This window comes from Gymnoscopelus microlampas, assembly GCF_963454915.1.
Source record: "Gymnoscopelus microlampas genome assembly, chromosome: 1".
NCBI classification, from domain to species: domain Eukaryota; kingdom Metazoa; phylum Chordata; class Actinopteri; order Myctophiformes; family Myctophidae; genus Gymnoscopelus; species Gymnoscopelus microlampas.
Genome location: NC_139962.1, coordinates 60,112,159 through 60,136,288, shown reverse-complemented (window position 1 = coordinate 60,136,288; position 24,130 = coordinate 60,112,159). Strand labels below are relative to the sequence as shown.

General features: G+C 41.6%; 1 protein-coding gene across 1 annotated transcript in view; it reads right to left on the bottom strand.

Moving 5' to 3' along the window:
* Positions 1-360: 360 nt before the first annotated feature.
* The window catches only part of cog4 (component of oligomeric golgi complex 4), a 31,025-nt gene continuing 7,255 nt past the window's right edge, over positions 361-24,130 (bottom strand). Inside the window, exons 6-19 of the mRNA XM_084056899.1 lie at positions 23,371-23,476; positions 20,507-20,664; positions 19,597-19,655; positions 16,894-17,018; positions 15,901-16,019; positions 15,042-15,208; positions 12,408-12,573; positions 11,662-11,724; positions 10,854-10,967; positions 9,812-9,904; positions 8,197-8,280; positions 6,488-6,589; positions 2,417-2,545; positions 361-865 (exon numbers count right to left, since the gene is read on the bottom strand). Of these exons, the coding sequence (XP_083913025.1) occupies positions 731-865; positions 2,417-2,545; positions 6,488-6,589; positions 8,197-8,280; positions 9,812-9,904; positions 10,854-10,967; positions 11,662-11,724; positions 12,408-12,573; positions 15,042-15,208; positions 15,901-16,019; positions 16,894-17,018; positions 19,597-19,655; positions 20,507-20,664; positions 23,371-23,476 (1,620 nt within the window). The 3' untranslated portion in view covers positions 361-730. The remainder of the gene's footprint in view (positions 866-2,416; positions 2,546-6,487; positions 6,590-8,196; positions 8,281-9,811; positions 9,905-10,853; positions 10,968-11,661; positions 11,725-12,407; positions 12,574-15,041; positions 15,209-15,900; positions 16,020-16,893; positions 17,019-19,596; positions 19,656-20,506; positions 20,665-23,370; positions 23,477-24,130) is intronic.

The window sequence follows — 24,130 nt, the reverse complement described above, 5'->3', positions numbered from 1 at the left end:
ATCTGCTGTTTTTGAAAAATCGTGAAAATTTGTGCAAATCATTTATATTTTTAAAAGTGACTGTTTTTTAACTCAAATCCTTGCTTCTCGGGACAGTTTTTTGAAAAAACCTATGTTGCTATTATATCAGTGGTTCTCAAACGTTTTTCATGTCAAGGAACACCAAAATGCCATGTATTTGGCTGCGGACCCCCATCTCAAAATATTTAGTTCCAGGGACCCCCCAGATTCAAAGATTTGAGTTAAAAATGTATATATATATATTCAAAGATTTGCACACATTTTCACGATTCTCTTCCAAAAAATAAATATATATATACAAGCTCGTAGCGCGGCACTCGGTGCCGCGCTACGAGCTTGTAGATCTGCTATTTTTGAATAGCCCAAAGAGATCTAAAAATGACACACAGATGCGTTGCCGGGTCTAAATGGGTTAAGTGGTTGAAGCTCGGCTGCAGAGCGACAGCAACAAAACAAAACCTCAGCATAAACGTCACCAGTGTTCATGTGCAGCTAGGAATCTTTTATCCCGTTCCACATTATCCATTTAGAGAGACGGTGGATTAAAGCTGGATTGTGCTCACAGCTCTCCCTCTTTTAGTCAAATGCACCACAGGGGAGGGGGGGGGGGGGCGGGCACACGCTGCCGTCTAATCACTGATGATAATCAGTGGCCTCCCTCGACACCAACCACAGGCTCAGGTGAGCCGGTTATTTCAGAGAGTCGTTATTACAGTCGCAGTCTCTTGATGTCCTCGCTGCGGAAGTCGATGCGGAGCGCCAGCACCTGGCGCACCTCGGCCGGCGTCAGCCTCCACGTCAGGGGCCCCGAGTTTGGTCCCCAGTAATCCAGGATCTCAGTTACCTATTCGGTACAAAAACACAAGACACGGTCATTCTATGTATGAGATCGTTATGGAAAAAAAACGAAACAAAAAAACTAGAGCCCGACCCATGCCAGATTCTTTGGCTCTGATGCCGACCCTGATTTTTTTGAGAGTCCTAGAACCTAGACCGCCGATTATGATTTGACCCACATTTTGTCAAAAAGTGCAACGTTTTCTCTATCTCTATCTATTTGAAAAGGTTAGATTTGACCATGAGGTAATAATGCCAGCTAGCCTACCAGCTAAAGTCATAGCTATTCATACTCGTCTCCTCATCTCCGTTAATAACAAAACTTCCCAGATGTCCTTCTGAAGGATTTGTGAGTGGCTGTCAACATTTCTATTGCTCATAAAATTGTTCTGAAAGTTAGACTATGTACCAACGTATGAGATCTGGATGAGAGAGTTGATGAATGTGTTGCATTTGGAAAAGCTGAGGTTTTCAAGCAATAACAGGACTCAACATGTTCACTCAAATTTGGACTCCTGTAATAGAGGTTTTTTTTAATGAGAAATTAACAAACGCTATAAATGTATATTCCCTATTGCTGTATATATGTAACCTTCTCATTATTAATGCTGAAGTCTGGAAATGTTTTGTGAACCAACTTGACCGTGATATGAGATATACGATATATGAATATTGTTATACGATATACGATATATGAATGTTGTTATTGGAAAAAAAAAGAAGAATATTTTTGAAAATACATTTAAAAGAATAGTTCTGAAAGTGATCCAAACGATATCGTTTACGACTGTCGCTGTCGTTATAGCTGTGGCGTGGACCGCCATCTACTTCAGTTGGAACGATTCTTTAGAACGACATATTAATAGTTATCGTTATCGTGCTCAGGTGTGAACCGCACTCAACTCTGAGCACTTGAGAGGAAGGCACTCAACCAAATGGACCCGTTAAGGGTTACGGGTCCATTGGGTTGTTCGGGGGGGGGGGGGGGGGGGGGCCAGGCGGGAGGAGGGTGATACATGTCCCCTGCACGTACTCTTACAGGCTGGGACGGCGCCCGTCAGGGACTAGTGTTTAAAGGATACGATATCCTTTCGGTGGGGGCTCCTCACTGGCAGATGTTTGAACTGGGGACCCCCCACCCTGAAAAGCACTTGGAATTGTAGGAGTTGAGGCATTACATTTAGCTTGACTGAAAAGCTCACATGTGAGCTTGTAGATCGGCTATTTTCATAATTGTTGCCTCTTTCTTATACTATTTGACAATTTGGCCAAAGTTTGACCAGTTCTTACAGTAGGCCTATAGTTTGTTGATAACCTTTGATGCAGTAATGGTCTTTTTCATTTAAAACATTTTTTTAAGCTATTAAAAAGGTCATATATTGTGGGGACCCCCCTGGGGATCTCGACCCACAGGTTGAGAACCAACGGGATACAACGGCAGTGGCACAGAAATGTGCTGTTGTGGGGAAGGAATAAATAAGGAGCACATTGGGGAGAAGAAAAACAAACAAACAAACAACAATTGTTGTGATGTAAAATGTAATGCATGTTAACTCACCCGCTCCAAATTGAGGATGGTGGCCATTTGTGTGAGTCTAGCGAACTTGTCCCTGATGGTCCAGGTGGTGACTGTGGTGAGGTAGGCCACCAGAGAACGCAGCTCCTTGTCAAACTGCAGCCCTCCCAGCTGTGTGTGTGTGTGTGAGAAAACAACACCGTCAGACAAGGGAACACCGGATGTTGCTAGGCACTTTGTCTTGAGGCGTACACACACACACACACCATACAGTGGTGGCAAGAAGTAGTCTTACTGTACAGTGTTGAAATACTAATATACTGTAAATAAGGTCAAAGTAAAAGTCCTGAATTCCAAATTTGACTTGAGTAAACGTACAAGAACATTTGCATAAAAAATGTGCTTTACCAAAAGTAAAAGTACTACTCCTTATGCACAATGTCCCATGTCATACTTTTTTCCCCCCTCAAATGTTTTAACAATGTCAAAATCCTTCTAAAATAGCACATCTATAAGCTCACAATCAGCTATTTTACCATAGACTAAGTACAAAATGTTTTGTAATAATAGTCTAAATAAATCTACAAAGAAACAAGTTACAAAATAATTGTATTACATTTTGTAATGAAAAATGGAAAAGTACAGTACAGTACTTGAGTAAATGTGCTTAATACTTTCCACCACTGAAAAAAAATACTGGTTCTTCAGTGGTTCTTTGGCGTGGTTGAGGTGCTATATAGCACCACTGCTGTAAAAAGAACCTGTTCACCTACTATATGGTTCTTTAAAGCGTGTCTACTGGTTCCTCAGCTTACTTAAGACACCTCTAATGGCTCTATGTAGCACCATTTGACAAACATGCTATTAAAGGAGGAGTTCACCCAAAAAAGGACTTATTTTCTATCAATTGCACACCCCATGAAGCCTTGAATTCATGGATTTGTTTTTGTGGCATTCCTAAGCCAATAATTTGATGGCCGCGTGTGTATCCGGTAGGAGACACAAACAATATACTTTGTGTCTCCTACCGGATACATTAGCCGGTAGGAGACGGGAATCAAATGCTTGGCTTACGAATGCCACAACAACAAAAATAGATCCATGGATTCAAGGCTTCATGGGGTGTGCAATTGATAGAAAATAAGTCATTTTTTGGGTGAACTACTCCTTTAAGCACCTTTAAAAAGGCGCATGAAACCCTTGGCTGATATAGTCGTTTTGTTTTCCAGTTCAGGTAAAAAAAACAAAAAAAGCAGATAAAAAACAAGGGCAAAGCAAATAAGCCAAATATCTTGGTATCTGGCTCGATGACAAACACAACTTCAAACGCCATGTCAATAACTCTGTTGGGGGAAACCATGGCAAAAGATTGGCTTCCTAGACGGAAATAAAAAAGGATTGTTGAAGCTCCACTCCTATCGGTTCTGGACTACGGGGACATCATTTATAGACATGCTGCTGCCTGCAGTCCACTCAAAGACCCTTTAGACTGTGTTCACCACTCAGCTCTGAGGTTCATTACTGGTAATGGGCTACAACACTCGTCACTGCATCCTGTGTATGATGATAAGGTGCTTGTTTGGTCTTCTCTGACTGAGAGACGCAACAATCATTTCGGTGTCTGTGTATTTACAAAGGCCTGGTCAGGAAATGACCATTATATGTACATTATTTACATCTATGTTACATTTGGAACCACAGTCACATTTTAACCCATTAAGACCGGGAACTGTGTAATTTCTTTGATTTCTTTGGGCTATTCAAAAATAGCAGATATACAAGCTCATAGCGCGGCACCGAGTGCCGCGCTATGAGCTTCTAGATCTGCTATTTTTTTTTGTATATTGTGAAAATCCATGCAAATCTTTGAATATATATATATGTTTTTTAAAGCAATTTTTTTTAACTGAAATCTTTGCTTCTGGGGATTCTACAACAGTTATTTTTTGGGGAAAAAGGTATGTTGCTATACAGTATATAGCAGATATATAGCAGTATATATCACAAACTTTTTCACGTCAAAGACCTCCAAAATTATATACATATTTGGCCGCGGACCCCCATTCGAAAATATTTTGTTCCAGGGACCCCCCCAGAAGCAAAGATTTGGGTTAAAAATGTACATATTATTCAAAATTTTGCACACATTTTCAAAACTTTTTTTTTTCTTTCAAAAATAGCCAAAGTAATCTAAAGTGACACAAATGCGTTCCCGGTCTTTAAGGGGTTAACTCACTCCAGTGACTGGCTGTGTTGTTCTTCGGGGGTCTGACCTAGGACAGACTGCTTTTAGTGCTTTGTGCGGCAGAAAGGCTCTCGGAAACCTCTCGCAACATGACCTAAAACTGAATACCCTTGTGCTGGTTCCTACTGGACCGTTTTAGAAAAGTACTCAAATGCCTGCTGTTTCTCTGGCTATTCAAAAATAGCAGATCTACAAGCCGAGTGGCGCGCTACGAGCTTGTAGATCTGCTTTTTTTTTTTTTGAAATATCCTGAAAATGTGTGCAAATCTTTGAATATATATATATTTTTTAAAAGCGAACATTGTAAATTATTTTGTTCCAGGGACCCCCAGAAGCAAATATTTGAGTTACAAATGTTTGCTTTAACCCATTGATACCTGGAACGCATCTGTGTCACTTTAGATGTCTTTGGCTATTCAAAAATAGCAGATATACAAGCTCGTAGCGCGGCACCGAGTGCCGCGCTACGAGCTTGTAGATCTGCTATTTTTGAAAAATCGTGAAAATTATTTTTTTCCGATTTTTTTTTAGGATTTTGATTTTTTTTAGACTCTGCCTCAGGTCTTAATGGGTTAAAAAAAAAATATATCTACACTCAAAGATTTTCACACATTTTCACGATTTCTAAAAATTAATAATGTGTGTGTGTGTGTGTGTGTGTGTGTGTGTGTGTGTGTGTGTGTGTGTGTGTGTGTGTGTGTGTGCGTGTGTGTGTGCGTGTGTGTGTGCAGCACAGACAGTAGTCAACAGTATTGTCAGTGCACATTGACACACCTAAATCTAACAAGGCCATTATTTATTTAATTAGCTGCAGCTGTGTTGCTTTCATCACCACGTACGATAAGGTCAGCCTCCAGCAGCCTGCCATGTTTTATTTTTTTACCCTGCCGTAGTTTTTTAAACCTGAACCGGAAAACAAACTCAGCCCTAGGGTTTCATTCCCATTTAAGATAGGTGCTATTTAGAACCAAAAAGAAGTTCCCCCTATGATTATTAAGCCAAAAAAACACTTTCGGTGCTATTAAGCACCGTCTTTGTTTAGTGTGCCAGCTGTTTATATTGTATAATTTAACCCATTAAGACCGGGAACGCATCCATGTAACCACTTAAACCATTATGTTATACTTTGGCTATTCAAAAATAGCAGATCTACAAGCTCTGAGCTTGTAGATCTGCTATTTTTGAAAAATCGTGCACATTTGTGCAAATCTTTGAATATATATTTATTTTTAAGCGATTTTTTTAAACTCATATCTTTGCTTCTGGGGGGTCCCTGGAACAAAATATTTTGAGACGGGGGTCCGCGCACAAATACATATCATTTTGGGAGTCCTTGATATGAAAAATGTTTCAGAACCACTGATATTATAGCAACATAGGTAAAAAAAATATATATATAAAATAAAATAAAAACTGATTTCGAAGACATTTGTAGACTCCCCAAGGTCTTTGTTAAAAATGTTATATAAAAATATATATTCAAAAATGTGCACACATTTAAAAAAAATAAATAGCAGATCTACAAGCTCATACGGTGCCACGCTATGAGCTTGTATATCTGCTATTTTTGAATAGCCCAAAAGCATAAAATAATGGCTAAAGTGGTCACGTTCCCCGATTCTTAATGGGTTAAAAAGAATGGAGCGGCAGCTGTGAATGTTCACAAATGCACTGCTCCATAATAGGCTTCTTATCTACGCCCTTTTCTGTGCTCATAAATAAAACAGTATATGGGGCAGCGTTTCCATCACATGCACTGTGTGAGTGTGTGTGCGTGTGTGTGTGTGTGTGTGTGTGCGTGTGTGTTAAGTGATGCAACGATGTGCCTCGCAGTGCCATCTGGTGGCCGGAGCCGGGACCACGCTCACCCTGCTGAAGGAGCATTTGAGGACGGTCTTCTCCATCTCGATGGACACCAGACTGGTCATTAGGCTGGTCAGCTTGTCGTAGATGACCGGAGAAAGGCCCACCTGGGGAGAGGAGGAGGAGTACAACCAATGAGGAGACACCACCACCACACACACACACACACACACACACACACACACACCTCTTTTTGCTAAACAATTAGAAACGATGATGTTTTGGTATTGTCGTGTACTGTACTGTACTGTACTGCAGTGGCTCTCAAACTTTTTTCGCGCCAAGGACCCCCATATTGATATACATATGTGGCCGCGGACCCTCACCTGAAAATGTGTTGTGCCAGGGACCCCCAATAGCAAAGATTTGTGGTAAAAATGTCTTTAAATATTTGATTTAAAAAAAAAGATTTGCACACATTTTGTAGACTTTTCAAAAATAGCAGATCTACAAGCTCGTAGAGCGGCACTCGGTGCCGCGCTACGAGCCAAACCACACAGCCAAACCAATTCAACAAATCGCAGACTGAGGCTTTAACCTATGGTTCATGGAAGATGCTGCTGAACATTACCATTTTTGGAATTTAGCAGATACTCTCGTCCAGAGCGACTTACAAGTACGAAATTGGAATAAGCAGAGTAAACATGAACTCAATAGTCAATAACCTTTTACCTTGTCAATAAACAAGGTACAAGAAACTAGGACACCAGGTAAACAATGAACCTAGCACCTCGTCTAAACCGATAACTGCGTTTTTCTAGCGACTTGCAGGCGAGGGGGGGGGGGGGGGGGGGGGGCGGGCCAGGTGGGGAGAGCGCACAGAAGTCAAGGCACAGAAGGCTGTGTTGTTGACAGACAACGGATGCACGCTTAGAAACAACAACAAAAAAAACTGGTGAAACAGTTGCGTGCATTAGCGCAAGATGAGGATAAATGTCCAGTTTGCTAATTCACAACTACTACTATTACTACTTTTGTATTTGAAACTTTACATTTCTCTAAATATTATAAACTTTTTACGACAGCCTAAGTACAAATATCATTTATGAAAAGGCTCCTATAGGCTACAGCGAAGTCGGACTGAATGACTGGACTTGGTGTTTTGTTGTAGGGCAGTGGTTTTCAACCTTTTTCATGCCAAGGACCCCTAAAATTGATATACATTTGGCCGCGGACCCCCATTTGAAAATGTTTTGTGCCAGGGACCCCCAGAAGCAAAGATATCAGTTAATTTTCGCTTTAAAAAAATATGAATATTCAAAGATATGCACACCTTTTCAAGGTTTTTCAAAAATAGCAGATCTACAAGCTCATAGCGCGGCACTCGGTGCCGCGCTATGAGCTTGTATATCTGCTATTTTTGAAAAGCCAAAGAAATGTGGTTAAAAATGGTTGTAACGCTATTAACTCATTTTGCTGGGGACCCCCTGGTACTCCCTCAAGGACCACTGGTGGTCCCCGGACCACCGGTTGAAAACCACTGATCTAAATGATGCTTTCCCGGTCTTACAGGGTTGAAGTTAAATCTTCTTTTCATAAATCGAAGATTACTTATATAAGTGAAATAATTCTCAAATAGAAACGTTTGGTCAAAACATGGGTAATCGGTGGTGGTGTGGGACTTTCCAAAAAAACGGGGATCGGACCCAGAAACGTGGCATCGGGGTCAGGCCTAGTGGGTTTCTGCACAAACTACAAAACGTACACGACGTACCTTGAACTCAGCCATGAGTTGCTCCAGATTAACAATGAGTTGCTGCACCCAGGGGTCGTTGGCCTCGTAGTCGTTAAACTCGTCCTACACGCACGCACGCGCACACACACACACACACACACCAATAAGTCCAACATGAATCAGTAAACCTTCTGTGTGTTTGTGCTGTCTGTTGGAGGTTCAGGTGGCAACCTTCCAAAACACAGTGGTGGAAAAAGTACTCACTTTTTTTTTTTACTTAAGTAAAAGTATCAATACTGCAATGTAGAAATACTCTGGTACGAGTAAAAGTCCGGAATTGAATATTTACTTGAGTAAAAGTACTTAAGTATTGGTATCAAGATGTACCTAAAGTACTAAAAGTAGAAAGTACTCATTATGCAGAATGTCCCTTTTCACAAGTTTTCAAATGTATAAAATGTAAAAAGAAAAAATTGAAAATAGCAGATTTACAAGCTCACAATGCGTCGCGACACATTGTGAGCTTGTAAATCTGCTATTTTCAAATCACCAAAATGTGTATAGATAATAATCAAAATCTACAAACATTTGCCTCTGAGATGTAGTGGAGTGGAAGTAAAAGTACTGAAAATTGGACATACTACAGTAAAGCAAAAATACCTCAAAATTGTAAGTAAGTACCATGGCACAGTACTTGAGTAAATGTACTTCGTCACTTTCCACCACTGCCAAAACAGTTACTTTTCAGGAAATGAAAGAAAAAGACGTGCGTGTTCCGATAGAGATGAATGTAGTTATTATTTAGTCACAAGCTCTCGTTAATACTTTTCTTTGGTTCAATATTTATAAAGAACCCACCGACGCACACTTCAAACCTGGCGGCCCTATTTCGGACATGCCATTATAGGCAAAAAAAAAGCCCTTCAAATTGCTTTACAATTCCCCCCAAAATAGCCCGTCTACATTATTGCATACAAGCTTTTTTGTCGCATGTTCCAGTTCTTAACCCATCGAGGCCGGGAACGCAGCACGCGTGTCATTTTTAGATTTCTACGGCTATTCAAAAATAGCAGATCTACAAGCTCATAGCGCGGCACCGAGTGCCGCCCTATGAGCTTGTAGATCTACTATTTTTTTAGAAAAATCCTGAAAATGTGTGCAAATCTTTGAATATACATATCTTTTTAAAGTGAACAATTGTAACTAAAATCTTTGCCTCTGGGGGGGTCCCTGGAACAACATATTTTACAAATGTTCACTTTGAAAAATATATATTCAAAAGATTTGCACAAATTTTCACGATTAAACTTTTTTCGCGCCAAGCGCCAAGGACGCGCCAAGGACGCTATGAGCTTGTAGATCTGCTATTGTTTGAATAGCCCCAAAGAAATAAAAAAAAATGACACCGACGCGTTCCCGGTCTGAATGGGTTAAATTAGCCATTGATTGTGCTCTGGCCCGTCATAATGGCTTCACAAAAGAACTGGCCCTGGCCTACTTACTTGCCGACCCCTGAGTTAAGGGCGCTCATGTGTGAAAAAAAAACATGAAAAGATGACATATGGAGATACGAGCTTTCTGCCCCGACGGAGACAATTGACGAGTTCATTATGCGACTAGAGAGAGAGAGAAAAAAAGGGCCACTCCACTCTACCTCCTCGATGTTGTGGGAGATGGACAGGAAGGAGCTGATCCAGGGTTTGACCATGGGTTTGATGGCGGTGGTGTTCAGCTCGGTCAGGCCCTCCTGTGAACACAGACAGACACACAAAGCACACGGTCTTCTTCACTAGAGCCTCGTTTAGTGGTTTGGACCAGATATCGGCAAAAAAAAACAACAGATGACGCGTTGTGTGTTTGTAGATCGGCCATTTTTTGCAAAAAAAAAAAGATACATTTTACTTTTTGAAATATCTTGAAAAATGTACATTATTTATAGGAAGCCGCTCAATTTGGAGGAGGCGTTGTTTCCTTTACCCATGATTGTTGTCTGCTGTGTTTGACAAGTATGCCAACATTATAGTATGTAACAATGTTCTGCCTTGTATGCACTTTGTAACCGTTTTCCCATTATCTGACTGCACTGGCAGTGTTTATGCCCTTTGTGTGCAATATATATGTATGTGTATGTATATACTATTTCTCATCGTTATGGATACTATTTTGCTATTATTTATATAATTGTTATTCCTCATATATTGATACATTTGTATAATTATATCATAAGTCAGATTTTATATTATTATAGCACTATCTGCTAATACTACTATTATTATTATGATCATAATACTAATCATCATTATTCATTTCTTGTTATTGTTATATAATATTCCCCATATATTGAGAGATCTATAAGTATCGTCTTATATTATATAGCATTTTCATCTGTGAATCTACTGCAAAATTCTTATGCAGCATCTACTGTCTCATTGAGATATTTAGTTCTTGAGTTTTAGGAAGACCACCCGACAAGCCCATTTTTATTTATTTTTTGCCTTTCCGCCACATCGTGTTTTGATTTGTTTTTAAATCATGCTCATAGCGCGGCACTCGCTATGAGCATGTAGATCTGCTATTTTTGAAAAATCATTAACTTTTTTTTTTTCGTTTAAAAAAAAAAAAACTGTTAGGATTTAGAAAACATTTTTAAGAATGGCCTCAGGTCTTAATGGGACTAAAACTAAAACTAAACTAACCTGCAGCAGATCTTTGAACTTGCTGGACGTGTTGACGAGGTCCGACAGACAGCTGTCAATCTTGGCTTGTTCGACTGAGCCCGGCCCCTGCGAGAACAGCTTGGAACAATCATTCTGTGGAGAGAGAGGAAGAGAGACATTAGTCAGCTGTTCTGAAGGAATGAGACACACGCTACGAGGTGAAGTAATGCCTGAATTATACTTGGTTTGCACATCGTGTGGCACGCCTAAAATAGTAGTGATGTGTCGTTCATGATCGACTCGTTCAAAAGAACTAGTTCATTTGCCGCGAACGAGCTCGTTCACTTTCTGAAACTGTTACGTTCGCACGCGACGTGAAAAAAAAACGCTCCCGCGATGGTGTTTTACACACATTATAAAACATGCATTAACCACTTTAGCCCTATTTTATACCTAGGCTATTTGAAAATAGCAGATCTACAAGCTCACAACGCGTCGCATCGCGACGCGTTGTGAGCTTGTAGATCGGCTATTTTCAAATATGTTAGCACTTTTACTTTTGGTACTTTAAGTGTATATTTTGATGCCAATACTTTTGTACTTTTACTCAAGTACATTTTGAACACTAGAAAATAGCGTTACTGAGCGAGAACGTGAACGAATCATTTGAACGAATCATTGCCGCGAACGTGAACGAAATCTTTCGTTCACTGAAATGAACCTTTTTTCCCCACCGCTATAAAATAGCTGATCTACAAGCTCAAAATGTGACGCGGTGTGAGCAAGTAGATCGGCTATTTTCATATATACCCGACACCAAGATGAGAAGCACACAGTGTGGGCTTACCTCCAGGTTCCTCTTCAGAGTAGTGATGTTCTCACTGCACACCTCCACGTTGTTCAACGTCACCTGACATCAAAAAGGAACAGAGCAAATGTTTGATAATGGACCTGTTTGTAAGGGTCCATTTGGTTCCATTTGTACGCTCAGAATTAAAGGGATAGTTCACCTCCAAAAGGACTTTTTTTCCCATCAATTAGTCACCCCATGGAGACTTGAATTCATGGATATTTTTTAGGTTTTGTCTCATTCCTAAGCCAATCATCTGATGACCGGCAGCGGTTCCGGTAGGAGACACAAAGAGTGTCCTTTGTGTCTCCTACCGGAACCGCTGCCTACCGGTCCGTTGGTCATCAAATTATTGGCTTAGGAATGTGACAAAAAAAAAAAGAATATCCATAAATCCATGGGGTGACTAATCGATACATTTTTGGGGTGAACTATACCTTTAACCCATTAAGATCTGGAACGCATCTGTGTCACTTTAGATTTCTTTGGCTATTCAAAAATAGCAGATCTACATGCTATGAGCTTGTAGATCTGCTATTTTTGAAAAATCTTGAAAATATATTTTTTTGATTTTTTTTCAAAAAACTGTTAGGATTTAGAAAACATTTTTTTAAGAATCGTCCTCAGGTCTTAATGGGTTAAATGAAAGACTGAGGATTTTACAGTGCAGTCAGTTTCCGACATATCATGTCTGCAACAGATCTACACACGGGCCGCCTTTATCTTCCATTTTAATTCCTTACCAGAAATGCTGCTTTGGCATTCTCGGCGCTCTCGATCCCCATGGTGTTGAACTTGCCGTGCTGCAAGCTGCTCTGCATGAGGCTGACCGCGCTGCTGACGCCTCGCTGGAGGTCCTGCCAGTTGGTGGCTGGGAAACCCTGCCTCAACTTATTGTACAACACCTCCCTGTATGAGAGACACAACAGAAACCCTGTCTCAACTTATTGCAAGGGTTCCCCAACTTTTCAGGCTGCGACCCCCCCCCCACACCCCCACCCTGACAAGCAATTGTAGGCAGTACATTTAGTTTGACTCGGTTTCACAGATAAATATTGTGAAAATAGCCGATCTACAAGCTCACAACGCCTTGCACTCGCACTACATTCTCTCCTCTAATTTTTTTTTAAAGGAGACACACCATGAATTAAAAAAAAAAAATGATATTTAATATCATATGGTGTATGTCCCTCAAACCATTTTCAAAAGGTTTGAGCCTAAATCAACACTCAGATATACTCATCCCAAGTCAATTCTCTCAGGCTTATAAAGCACTTTCAGCTGCAATACCAAAACGTCCTGTTGGGCAGAGGGGTGCTGTACTGCGGTACTGAGCAATTCTGTCTGTCAAAATACATGGGCAGAAAGTTTGGTGATGTAAGCAAACTTGCCATTCTGAGATGGCCTGTTCAGACACGCCCATTCTGAAAATCTCTGAAATGAGAATGAATGACTGAATGTTAAAAAAAAAATTTTTGGGGGTACAAGAGACACTGGGGAGCCCAAAAAATAAAATAAAAATAAAAAAAAGTGAAATTCATGGTGTGTCTCCTTTAATCTCTTCTTCCTTTTTATATTCCTGCTGATCCTAGAAGCACCATCAATAGGCTACACTTTTAAGACATTTTTATCTTCTTTGAGCACCTGGTTGGCCTCTGTGTTTTTAGCGGTGCCAGCCGCTCTACATTTGACCGTGTCTGTGTGTCCGTCCGTCCGTCCGTATTTTTGCGGACGGCAAAGATACAACACATGCGGCACTTCAAGAAATGCACACAAACACAAACACACACACACAAGCCAGCACTGCACACGCGCACACACACACGCACATACACACACACACACACACAGAACATGCTGTTCTGCGAGGCGCACCGTTGCAACACATGCGCCACTTAAAGACACGCACACACGCGCACACACACACACACACACACACACACACACACACACACACACACACACACACACACACACACACACACACACACACACACACACACACACACACACACACACACACACACACACACACACACACACACACACACACGTAACATGCAGACCTGCGAGGCGCACCGTTGCAACACATGTGCCACTTAAAGACAAGCACACACTGTTGGCAACTTATATCCTTTTAAGCTTTAGTTATTAGCAGTAGGAATCAGACTAAATGCATATGTGTGTCCTAATTACTATTTTTTCATTGTTGGTCATATATACACCCAAAGAAAATACATTATTACCCTATGAAATCATTATAGCTCTGTTAGTATGATATTCTTAGAAGTAGATTTACTGTGCTAAATATGTTTATATGCATGTACTTGTCCACTGTCTGACATTAACTAGAGAAAACTGCATTTTCTGCTCGCATAGCAAAACTCTGTGTCTTATCTCTCAGTTCCCGGCCGTTGTATTGAGACAGTAATGCTCAGACTGTTATCTGTAGGGAGGATGTGCTTCATTCCACAGGTGCGAGGGACTCGGTCCTCGCACCTGTCCCTCGCAGGGACAGGTGCGAGGGACAAGCCCAGCACTGCACACGTGCAAGCCAGGACTGCACACGTGCGTGCGCACACGCACACGCACGTAACATGCGGACCGGCGAGGCGCACCGCAGCTCCGATCAGCACCAAAATTGCCAGGGGTCTGCCACCACAATAGTCACACCAGGGACCACGTGTGGCACCCAGGGGGCCCGCCAGCACTGCACACGTGCATGTGCACACGCACAAACAACCACACACACACACACACACCAATTAAATGGCCTCATCAAAGGCACCGCTTCCTTCACACAGGGTGTGATTTTTTTTCAACGGCCGATATATGTGGGCCAGGCCGATACACTGCATGCATGGGTCTGGCTCTGGTGGTGAAGTGACGGTACTGCATTGTGGTTGGGACATACGTATACAGTAGATCAGTGGTTCTCAAACTTTTTCGTGCCAAGGACCCCCAAATAGACACTTGTTAGACCGCGGACCCCCATTTGAAAAGATAAGCCAGGGACCCCCATAATAGAAGATTTTTATGGCTCTCTAGCAGTGATTTCAACCGTTTTAATTTCAAGGACCCCCCAGTTTGACATGCATTAGGCTACGGACCCCCATTTAATGGCATTTCTATCACTTGAACCACAATTTTTATTGTAAAATCTATGTCAATTTAACTCTGAGAGTGTACAAATGGAACCAAATGGACCCGTTAGGGTCCATTTGGTTCCATTTGTACACTCTCAGAGTTACAGACCCATACGGGTCCATTTGGTGCCTAATCTATCATTTAGCTGGGGACCCCCTGGAACTCCCTCAAGGACCCCTGGGGGTCCCCGGACCCCACTTTGAGAACCATGGCAGTAGATGCAGGCGTACCTGAAGTCAGACTCCAGCTCAGAGGTGGAGTGGTTGATCATGGCACACAGGCAGTCGATGCTGGAGCTGGACAAGGCTCTGCTGATGCACTTCTTCACGATGTAGAAACAGTCGTCCACCATGCTGGACGTCAGCTGACCCTTCTCCCAGCTGTCCATGGCTACAGCCTGAGGAAGGAGGGGTGGGACAAGCGTCTATCATTGGTATCATTGGTTCTCAAAGTGGGGTCCCAAAGTAGTTAACCCATTAAGACCGGGAACGCATCCGTGTCAATTTTACATTTCTTTGGCTATTAAAAAATAGCAGATATACACGCAAAAAAAAAAACGTGAAAATGTGTGCAAATCTTATATACTGTATATGTTTTAAAGCATTTTTAACTCCGATCTGTGCTTCTGGGGGTCCCTGGAACAACATATTTTGAGATGGGGGTCGGCGGCCAAATAAATATCAATTTGGGGGTCCTGTCCATGTTTGAGAACTACTGGTATAGATACTCCTGGTCAAATATTACTCTGAAGAGGGAGACCAGCAATCTCTATTGATCAATATTCGGGCAGAAACCTTGCATCTCCATATTATTTAAACCTTTCATGCTTTTTTTTGTAAATCAATGCCTGTCATGCAAAATGAGCAAAATCACCTTCAAGCTCACATCTTGTAGATTAGATATTTTCTGTAAAAAAAAACTACTTAAAGTCAGAGGTTTGATGATGCCGTTCGATGATCGGGACACTTAACCCCTAACTGTCCCCCCGCCGCGGGATCAATTAGGTCTAAATTAATTCATTAAATCAATGTTGTTTCAATAATTAGAACAATAGGTTGATTAACTGCTGCAGCCCTTGCAGACATGTACCTTGCTGACAGTCTCTCTCATGTAGTACTCCTCCATTGGAATGTAGTAACCGATGATCTCCTGCATGGTGGTGCTCAGCGCACAGTGTCTGAGCAGCTTCTCCACGTTCTGCTGGTGATCTGTGTGTGTGTGTGGGGGTTCAGTTTGGGGTTCGGCAGAGGTGGAAAAAGTACTCAAATGTTTTACTTAAGTAAAAGTATCAATACTGCAATATATTGAAATATTCTGTTACAAGTAAAAGTGTGGAATTCAAAATGTAACTCAATCAGGATACAGATTAAACAAGTGAAATTGGAAGTGATGAAACTAAGAAATGAGCAGGCAAAATTGGAACTGGAACACTATTAAATGAAGCTTAAAAATGGGTACTTTCTCCTGATTGGCTGAGATTTTGACACCTACCGGAAAATGTATTTTTAGTTTATTAAAGAGCTGGAGAGACAGGGAGACTCCTGTTACTGAACAAACACTCTATAGCAATGATTACTATCAGAATATAGTGCTTTAACCTTTTAACAAAATACTTTTTGTTTTAACCCAAAAATATCACTCACCCTACCTTTAAAGTACCAAAAGTAAAAGTAAGCATTATGCAGAATGTCCCATTTCAAGTTTTCAAATGTATAAACATCTTTTAGCAAGCTCACAAGCTCACAATGCGTCGCGATGCGACGCATTGTGAGCTTGTAGATCTGCTATTTTCAAATGGCCGAAATGTATATAGGGCTGAAGTGGTTAATGTATGTTTTGTAATAATAATAAAAATCTACAAAGCAACCAGTAACTAAGCTTTTCAAATAAATGCAGGGGAGTTAAAGTACAATATTTGGATCCGAGATGCAGTGGAGTAGAAGTAAATGTATTGGAAATTGGAAAAACTCAAGTTAAGTACAAATACCTCAAAAGTGTACTTAAGTAACTGTACTTAGTTACTTTCCACCACTGTGGGTTTCGGTCCTTTTTCCCCCATGAATCTACAGTACTTGTGCATACCCTGTGTGATGCTCTGTGCGTCGCCGACCTCAAAGTCGGCCATCATGCGACGACGCAGGAAACGCAGGTAGAGCTCAGACCTGGCGTTCATCAGGGTCACCTCCATCAGGACGGGGTCCAGTTCCCTGTTCACATAGAAGATACACATAATAATAGTCGTTGCTGTCCGGCAGAAACCAACCAACTCCATTTTTCCGCTTTTGCTTTTTTCCCCCCATAAATCAGTGCAATTAGACACCCCTTACGTCTGTGTGGTGTTGGTTAAAACAACATTGAGCCAATGAAAAGTATTAAGCGCTTCCGACAAAACCAGCTAACTCCATTGGATCCTCAAACTGTCTGTTAAACCAGCTAACTCCACCAAACGGGGGTGGAGTTAGCTGGCTTTGCTGACTCCCGGCTCCACCCCCTTTTGACCTCCAACCTCATTGTGAGCTTGGAGGTCCGTTCAGCTGTTCTTATCAACGATGAACTAAACCTCCTCACTCCACTTTTTGAGCGGTGTAGCCGCTCCTATTATAAGTGGGGTTGGGACACCTCATTAGTACACCCTTCGCTGTACTGTGATTGGCTCATAATAGCACACCCCTCTACGTTAGTACACCCCTAGCTGTACTGTGATTGGCTGACTCTATTGGCTGACTCTATTCAGCACTGTGATTGGCTAGCGAGGCACATGATGAAATTAATAACCTATAAATAGGACTATGCACTTTTTTTAAAAAAACTTTTTTTTTTAAGTGAGCTTCCATCACTGTGATGACCACACCGCTCACTTCACACTGGGTGTGATTTTTGTTTTGTTTTTGTAATTTCCTGAAAAATGAACATTTTGGAGTTGGCTGGTTTCTGCCGGACAGCAGAGATATATACCAGAATGCACCGATTCTACGGGACCCCCAATATACACTGTAAAGTCCCAAACGGGTCCATTTGGTTCCATTTGTACGCTCTCAGAGTTACAAATCCGTATGGGTCCATTTGGCTCCTCCTAACTATCAATCATTTAGCTCAGGGGTTTTCAACTGATTTTGACCCAGGGACCACCATCCTGACTAAGAGCAACCTTGGGGACCACCACTATTATGTGTGGTGGGTCCATCATAGACCCACCCCACTTTTTTCCCGATATCCGATATTCCGATATTGTCCAACTCCTAATTTCCGATACCGATATCAACAGATACCGATATATGCAGGCTTTTTCACCAAAAGTCAACTAATTGTCAGGAACGTCACATATCTAATCAATTAAAATAGCTATAAAATCAACATAGTATCTAAAAAAATACAGTGATTTTGTTTGTTTTCAATGAGTCCTGTGACTCAATGGTGAGTCCCACTAATCTTAGATTAGATGTTGGCCTATTTGACAGTGCAGAAGCATAATTGCTGTTATGCCTATAACATTAACGAGCGTCAACGAGTGTCAGCTGGACACAGACACACACACACCTGCCCTCTGCAATGCTCTAATTTGAAAGTGACTGGGGTCTGTCTCTTTTCTCAGCAAAAGCCCTTGAATATGATGGAATATGGAATAGATTAAGGATTACTGTGATTATGGAAAGCTCACATATCATATCACATACACCATACAGTGAGAACTCCTGAAACTTGTTAAAGGAGAAATCCGGTCATTTTAAGTGTTATGTTTGATGTGTGTCAAATCACTTACCAACGTATAAATGAAAATCGCGTAAATCCACAGAGCCCCCTATCGACCCCCACCGTTGTCATTGTAGGAGGATATAGAATAGCCCAAATTCGCCTATTTTAACCAATGCAAAGTCTGTTTTTTTGCTTCTAGTACTCATTGTTGAGTCCCATGATAATGTAACAGGCGCTAAAACTCCCGACAAGCTAACGGCTAATAACAAACGAGCTAACGCTGGGGCTGCTTATCTCTCTGAATGGCAGCCCCAGGTTGCCAGGTCGGGAGAGAAACCAGCAACCAGCATTAGCTCGTTCTGTTATTAGCCGTTAGCTTGTCGGGAGTTTTAGCGCCTGTTACATTATCATGGGACTCAACAATGAGTACTAGAAGCAAAAAAACTGACTTTGCATTGGTTAAAATAGGCGAATTTGGGCTATTCTATATCCTCCTACAATGACAACGGTGGGGGTCGATAGGGGGCTCTGTGGATTTACGCGATTTTCATTTATACGTTGGTAAGTGATTTGACACACATCAAACATAACACTTAAAATGACCGGATTTCTCCTTTAAAAGCAAAAAAAGAAAAAAGGTTTTTATATTTTAGTTGTTTTTTTTTTATTCTGAATGCATGGCCAGGGACCACCTGCAATACCTCCACCAGTGGTCCGCGGACCACCGGTTGAAAACCCCTGATTTAGCTGGTGGACCCATAGAGTTATAATATATCTATTGCCCCGCCCCCAGCTATTAATTTCAATGATATTGCTCAGTGGCGTTTTGAAGCACCCGGAAGCAAGAAATATTGGTTCCATATTGGTTCCATGGGTCCATTCCATTGGTTCATGCGCACAAACGGTAAAATGCACGCGCAAAATGCGGAAGTGCTGCAATACCAGATTTGACCACCAGGCTTGGCCGCTTCACTGTTCTACCGTGGGTTCTGGGGGCTTGGGTGGACCCCCCCAGAAGCCCTTCAAGGACCCCATGTAGTATAGTAAAGGAAAGCCAGCGGTAAAAGGTGTTGTTGAGAACAGCAGCACTACCTGGGCTCGATTCTCTCTGGCGGTGCACTCCTCATCATGCTGTTCTGGACGATCTGAAACTACACCATGCATTGAAGCTCACATTAGTACTAGCTAGAGATGTGTGATAATAAAATAAATAGTAACATTTAAAGTAATTAAAGCTGCACTATGTACTGTAACTTTCCCCTTCTGCCCCGGATTTGAACCCCGTTTCCTGCGCAATTGCTGACAAGGGAGACAAAATATAACCACCCCAATTGGTTATAAAGTTATATTGTATCAACATACTCTACGTACAGATTGGACAAAATTACGTTTTATTCACAAATAAAAAGTTACATAGTGCCGCTTTAAGTATTATGTATTAACTCATTCACTGCCTGAATTATTTCTGGCCGCGTTTGCCCACTGCCAACATTTTTCATTGAGAAAAAAAAGTACTCAGGAGCCGAGATACAGAATTTTTAAGTTTAAAGTCAACAAGGAAGTGGATGGGAGTCTAGATCTTCGAAAAATCATATCTCCTTGGTCTTTGGGTCAAATAAAAAAAAAAAAGTAAAAAAATAAATAAAAAAAAGTTGTTTTTTTTTTTAACAATGCAAAATTAATAAAACTAAATGGAATTGCATATAAAATCGTTTGTTTTTGGTGTTTCCACCATCATATGTCATGCATGTCTTTCATCCTACCCTTTTCAGGTTCTATAAATCATAATACCTGAAAAAAAGACTAAAAACTAGTAAATTCCTAAAACTACTCATGCACATAAAACTAACAAACTAAACTGAAATCAAACACTAAACTGGAAAACCAAATAAAAAACATGATGAATGTTTCAAACACTATAATAAGAGTGTTACTACAGTAGCACACCTTGTTGTGGTAGTCCCTCTAACACTATAATAAGTGTGTTACTACAGCAGCACACCTTGTTGTGGTAGTCCCTCTGTTGGATGAATTTGTCCACTATCTTCTGTGCCTGTCGGTCACACTCCTGCTGCAGGTGTGTGATGAGGGTGTACAGGTGACCTGGACCGTAGTACGTCTCTACGATGGGCTGATGGGTCTCCACCACACGGGCAATGCCTGGACACCCATGTGACACAATTAACCCATTAAGACCTGAGGCCCATTACACAAATGCCTTCAAAATCAGTGGTTCTCAAACTTTTTGGTAATTCAAAATTATTCAACATTTTTCAAACACTTTAAAAATGTTTTGAAAATGTTCAAAAATAGCAGATGTACAAGCTCGCAGCGCGGCACTAAGTGACGCGCTGTGAGCTTGTATATCTGCTGTTTTTGAATAGCCAACACTAAGATCTTAAATGACACAGATGCTTTACCGGTTTTAATGAGTAATAATAATAACAATAAACTCTTGTTAAAACAGGGTTACAAAGCGCTTCACGTAGCATTAAAGATAAAAACAACAACACAAAAAGAGTGCGAGAAACAATAAAATTGCAAAAAACAATAAGACACAAACCCAGACTAACCAGGGAGTAAAGTCAGTAGTAAGTAGGTCAGAGAGGCTTATTATCGGTATCAGCCAGAGCGCCGGAGTCTATCCCCGTTTCGCAGTGCGCTAGACCCCTGGGAGATGGATTGCTGAGGTGGGGCGCAACACCAACCATCAGCTCCCAGTACTTACCACTTGCCACACCCATGCCGTACTACTCATTCGCGGAGTTGGCGAAACCCATGACCTTGTGGTCAAGATGCGAACGCTCTACCGACTGAGCTACCGGGACACTAAAAGGAGTAAAAGCAAGTCTATAAAAGTGTGTTTTATTGTTCTCTTCAGGCAGGTCACTCCAAAGTCCAGGGTGGTAACAAGACCCCATCGCCTTGAGTTTATATCCTTTGTAACAACCAGAAAGATCTCAGGCTGCGGCTGCGCTACAGCTCACGTGGGGTTAAAGGTTCAAGGACTACTACAGATTACTACAGGTGGCAGGTGTGAAAAAGGGTTGCAGAATGCACCTGAGAGCCGACACCGACAGACTACTACTATTGTGCTAAAAATAGCCTATGGCTTGACGTCTTTTTCAACAACAAGCCCGGTGCTATCAGACGGTTGAAAGCCGACCGAGCTTGCTTAAGAAAAAGGTCTAGACGATTCCCTCTAAACGGTCCCGTTCCTAAACGGTTCCCTTTAACCATTCTATCTATATATTAAAAAAAAAAAGACGAGTAATCAATAAAATCATTCTAAAACGAATAAGTAAACAATGAAGTGAGGCTAAAATTGGTTGCAATGTGCTCTGCTCTTTGGGTTTTAGTTAACAGTCTGGTTGCTGCGTTTTGAACTAACTAGAGATGAGAATGAGGTTTTTCCTTGTAAAGCCAGAGTATATGGAGTTGCAGTAATCTGTCATGATTACGGTTAGGATCTGGAACCGGATGCAACATTGAGGAACCCGGAATCGGTTCCATCACATTTGGAACCGTTTCTGGAACTGGTTTCATCACACTGTCGGTGGTTCTCAAACTTTTACATTTAAATTTTTATCCCACGATTTTGTAACCCCATTTTTTACACCCAGGTCCAATTGTCTATGTAAACCTGGGCACTACCTTCCCTCTGCCATCCTAGGGAGAGCCTAGAGCCGAGCTCATGCCTCCTTCAGTGCATGAGAGCCAACTGACCTTCTTGTCACCTGACAGGGGAGAGTTTCTCTGGTTGGACATAGCGCGTGGAAGGAACACGTTATTCCAACCAGTTCCTTTCCCCTCCATCAGGCGCCCCGGCTGACCAGGGGGAGGCAGTATAGTGACCAGGATTACTGCATGTTTTTGTGAGGGTACCTACCCTAGGGGACACGGGGAGAACATGCACACTCCACACAGAAACCCCACCTAGGGTATGGGCACTGATGACGCAGAGGAGAAGACACGCCCCCAGCGCCCACAGCGTCCCCTGTGGGAATCTAACCCAGGACCTTCTAGCGGTTCTTAAACTTTTACATTTCAAGGACCACCATAACTCTGGGAGTGTACAAATGGAAGCACACTCCCAGAGTTACAGACATGTAAGGAAGGCACCACTCTCTTCACACTGGGTGTGATTTTTGAGTGGTGCCAACCACTCCTATATCTGACTATGTCTGTGTGTCCGGGTGTATGTATGTCCAATAAACAAACATTAATGACAACATCAATACGGGGCTCATCAAAGGCACCACTCTCTTCACACAGGGTGTGATTTTTGAGTGGTGCCGAAGGCAACCACTCCTATACGTGGCTTTGTCTGTGTGTCCGTATGTATGTATGTATGTCTGTGTGAGTCATGAGTCATGTTGTGATGACCACACACCGCCCACTTCACACTGGGTGTGATTTTTGGGGCGGTGTAGCCGCCCCCTATAAGTGAGTTTTGGACACCGATCAAAACATTTGTGTACCCCCTAACCCTTCCATTGTTAATGCAAATCGATACTTTTTTCATATCAGCCAATCACATTACAGCTAGTGTCATCACCACTAACTGTAATGTGATTGGCTGACTTTGCAAATTCAGGACTGCGATTGGCTAGCGAAACACATGACACATGTGCAGCCCTATGAATAGCAGTATGGACTTTAAAAAAAGTCATTTATCCTTTTTTTAAAGTGAGTCATGTTGTGATGACCACACACCGCCCACTTCACACTGGGTGTGATTTTTTATATATAGATAGAATGGTTAAAGGGAACCGTTTAGGAACGGGACCGTTTAGAGGGAATCGTTAAAATCCTAAAGGAACCCAACCCTAGCCAAGATGGTTAGGGTTGGTGTGCTTTCCTCACCTTCCAGTAACAGCGTCAGAGTGTCAGCAAAGACCAGCGCTGCTCTCTTCTCCCCCAGGTCTCCCCCCGCAGCAAGGAGCAGGTTCTCCTCAGCTTTGGAGGCCAGCTATAGGAGCATGTGTGTACAAAAGAGACATGAACGTTAACTCTTAAACTGACAGAGTTTTTTTTGTTTTACCCCCATTGACTGCCAGACTTTTCTAAGCTAGTACTTAGAAAAAATGTTATTTTTTTGTGTGTTTATTTTTTAACATTGAAGTGAATGGAGCAGCAACTTTTTGGAAAATGTTATCTCCTAGTTCTTTGTGACGAACGGAAAAACGGAAAAACCCCAACAATAAAGAATAATTTTAGAAACGTATTTTGTAAATATATATATATTTGTTTTATATAATAAGATCAGAATGATTAAACAGACATTAATAAAGTCTGTTTAATCATTGTGTGTCACAAGTGGCGACACTTCCGGTAGCGCCATTGTCTATTAGAACCGCGATTCCCAGAAGTACCGCTCCAAAACGAATGCTGGGGGGTCCTTGCCCAGGTTATTTTGAAACACGACATACCGTTGTCAGAAACGGTATGAATTAACTAATAATGCTTAGATGGTTATTGCGAAAAAAAATGGTTTAATTGAAAATGTGTTTTACAGTAGGACTAGACTACTGTATACAATAAAACATAATACATATAAAGGACATTACTAATTGTTTTACTACTATTGACATTACTAATGTAGAAATAAAACAGACTTCAGGGG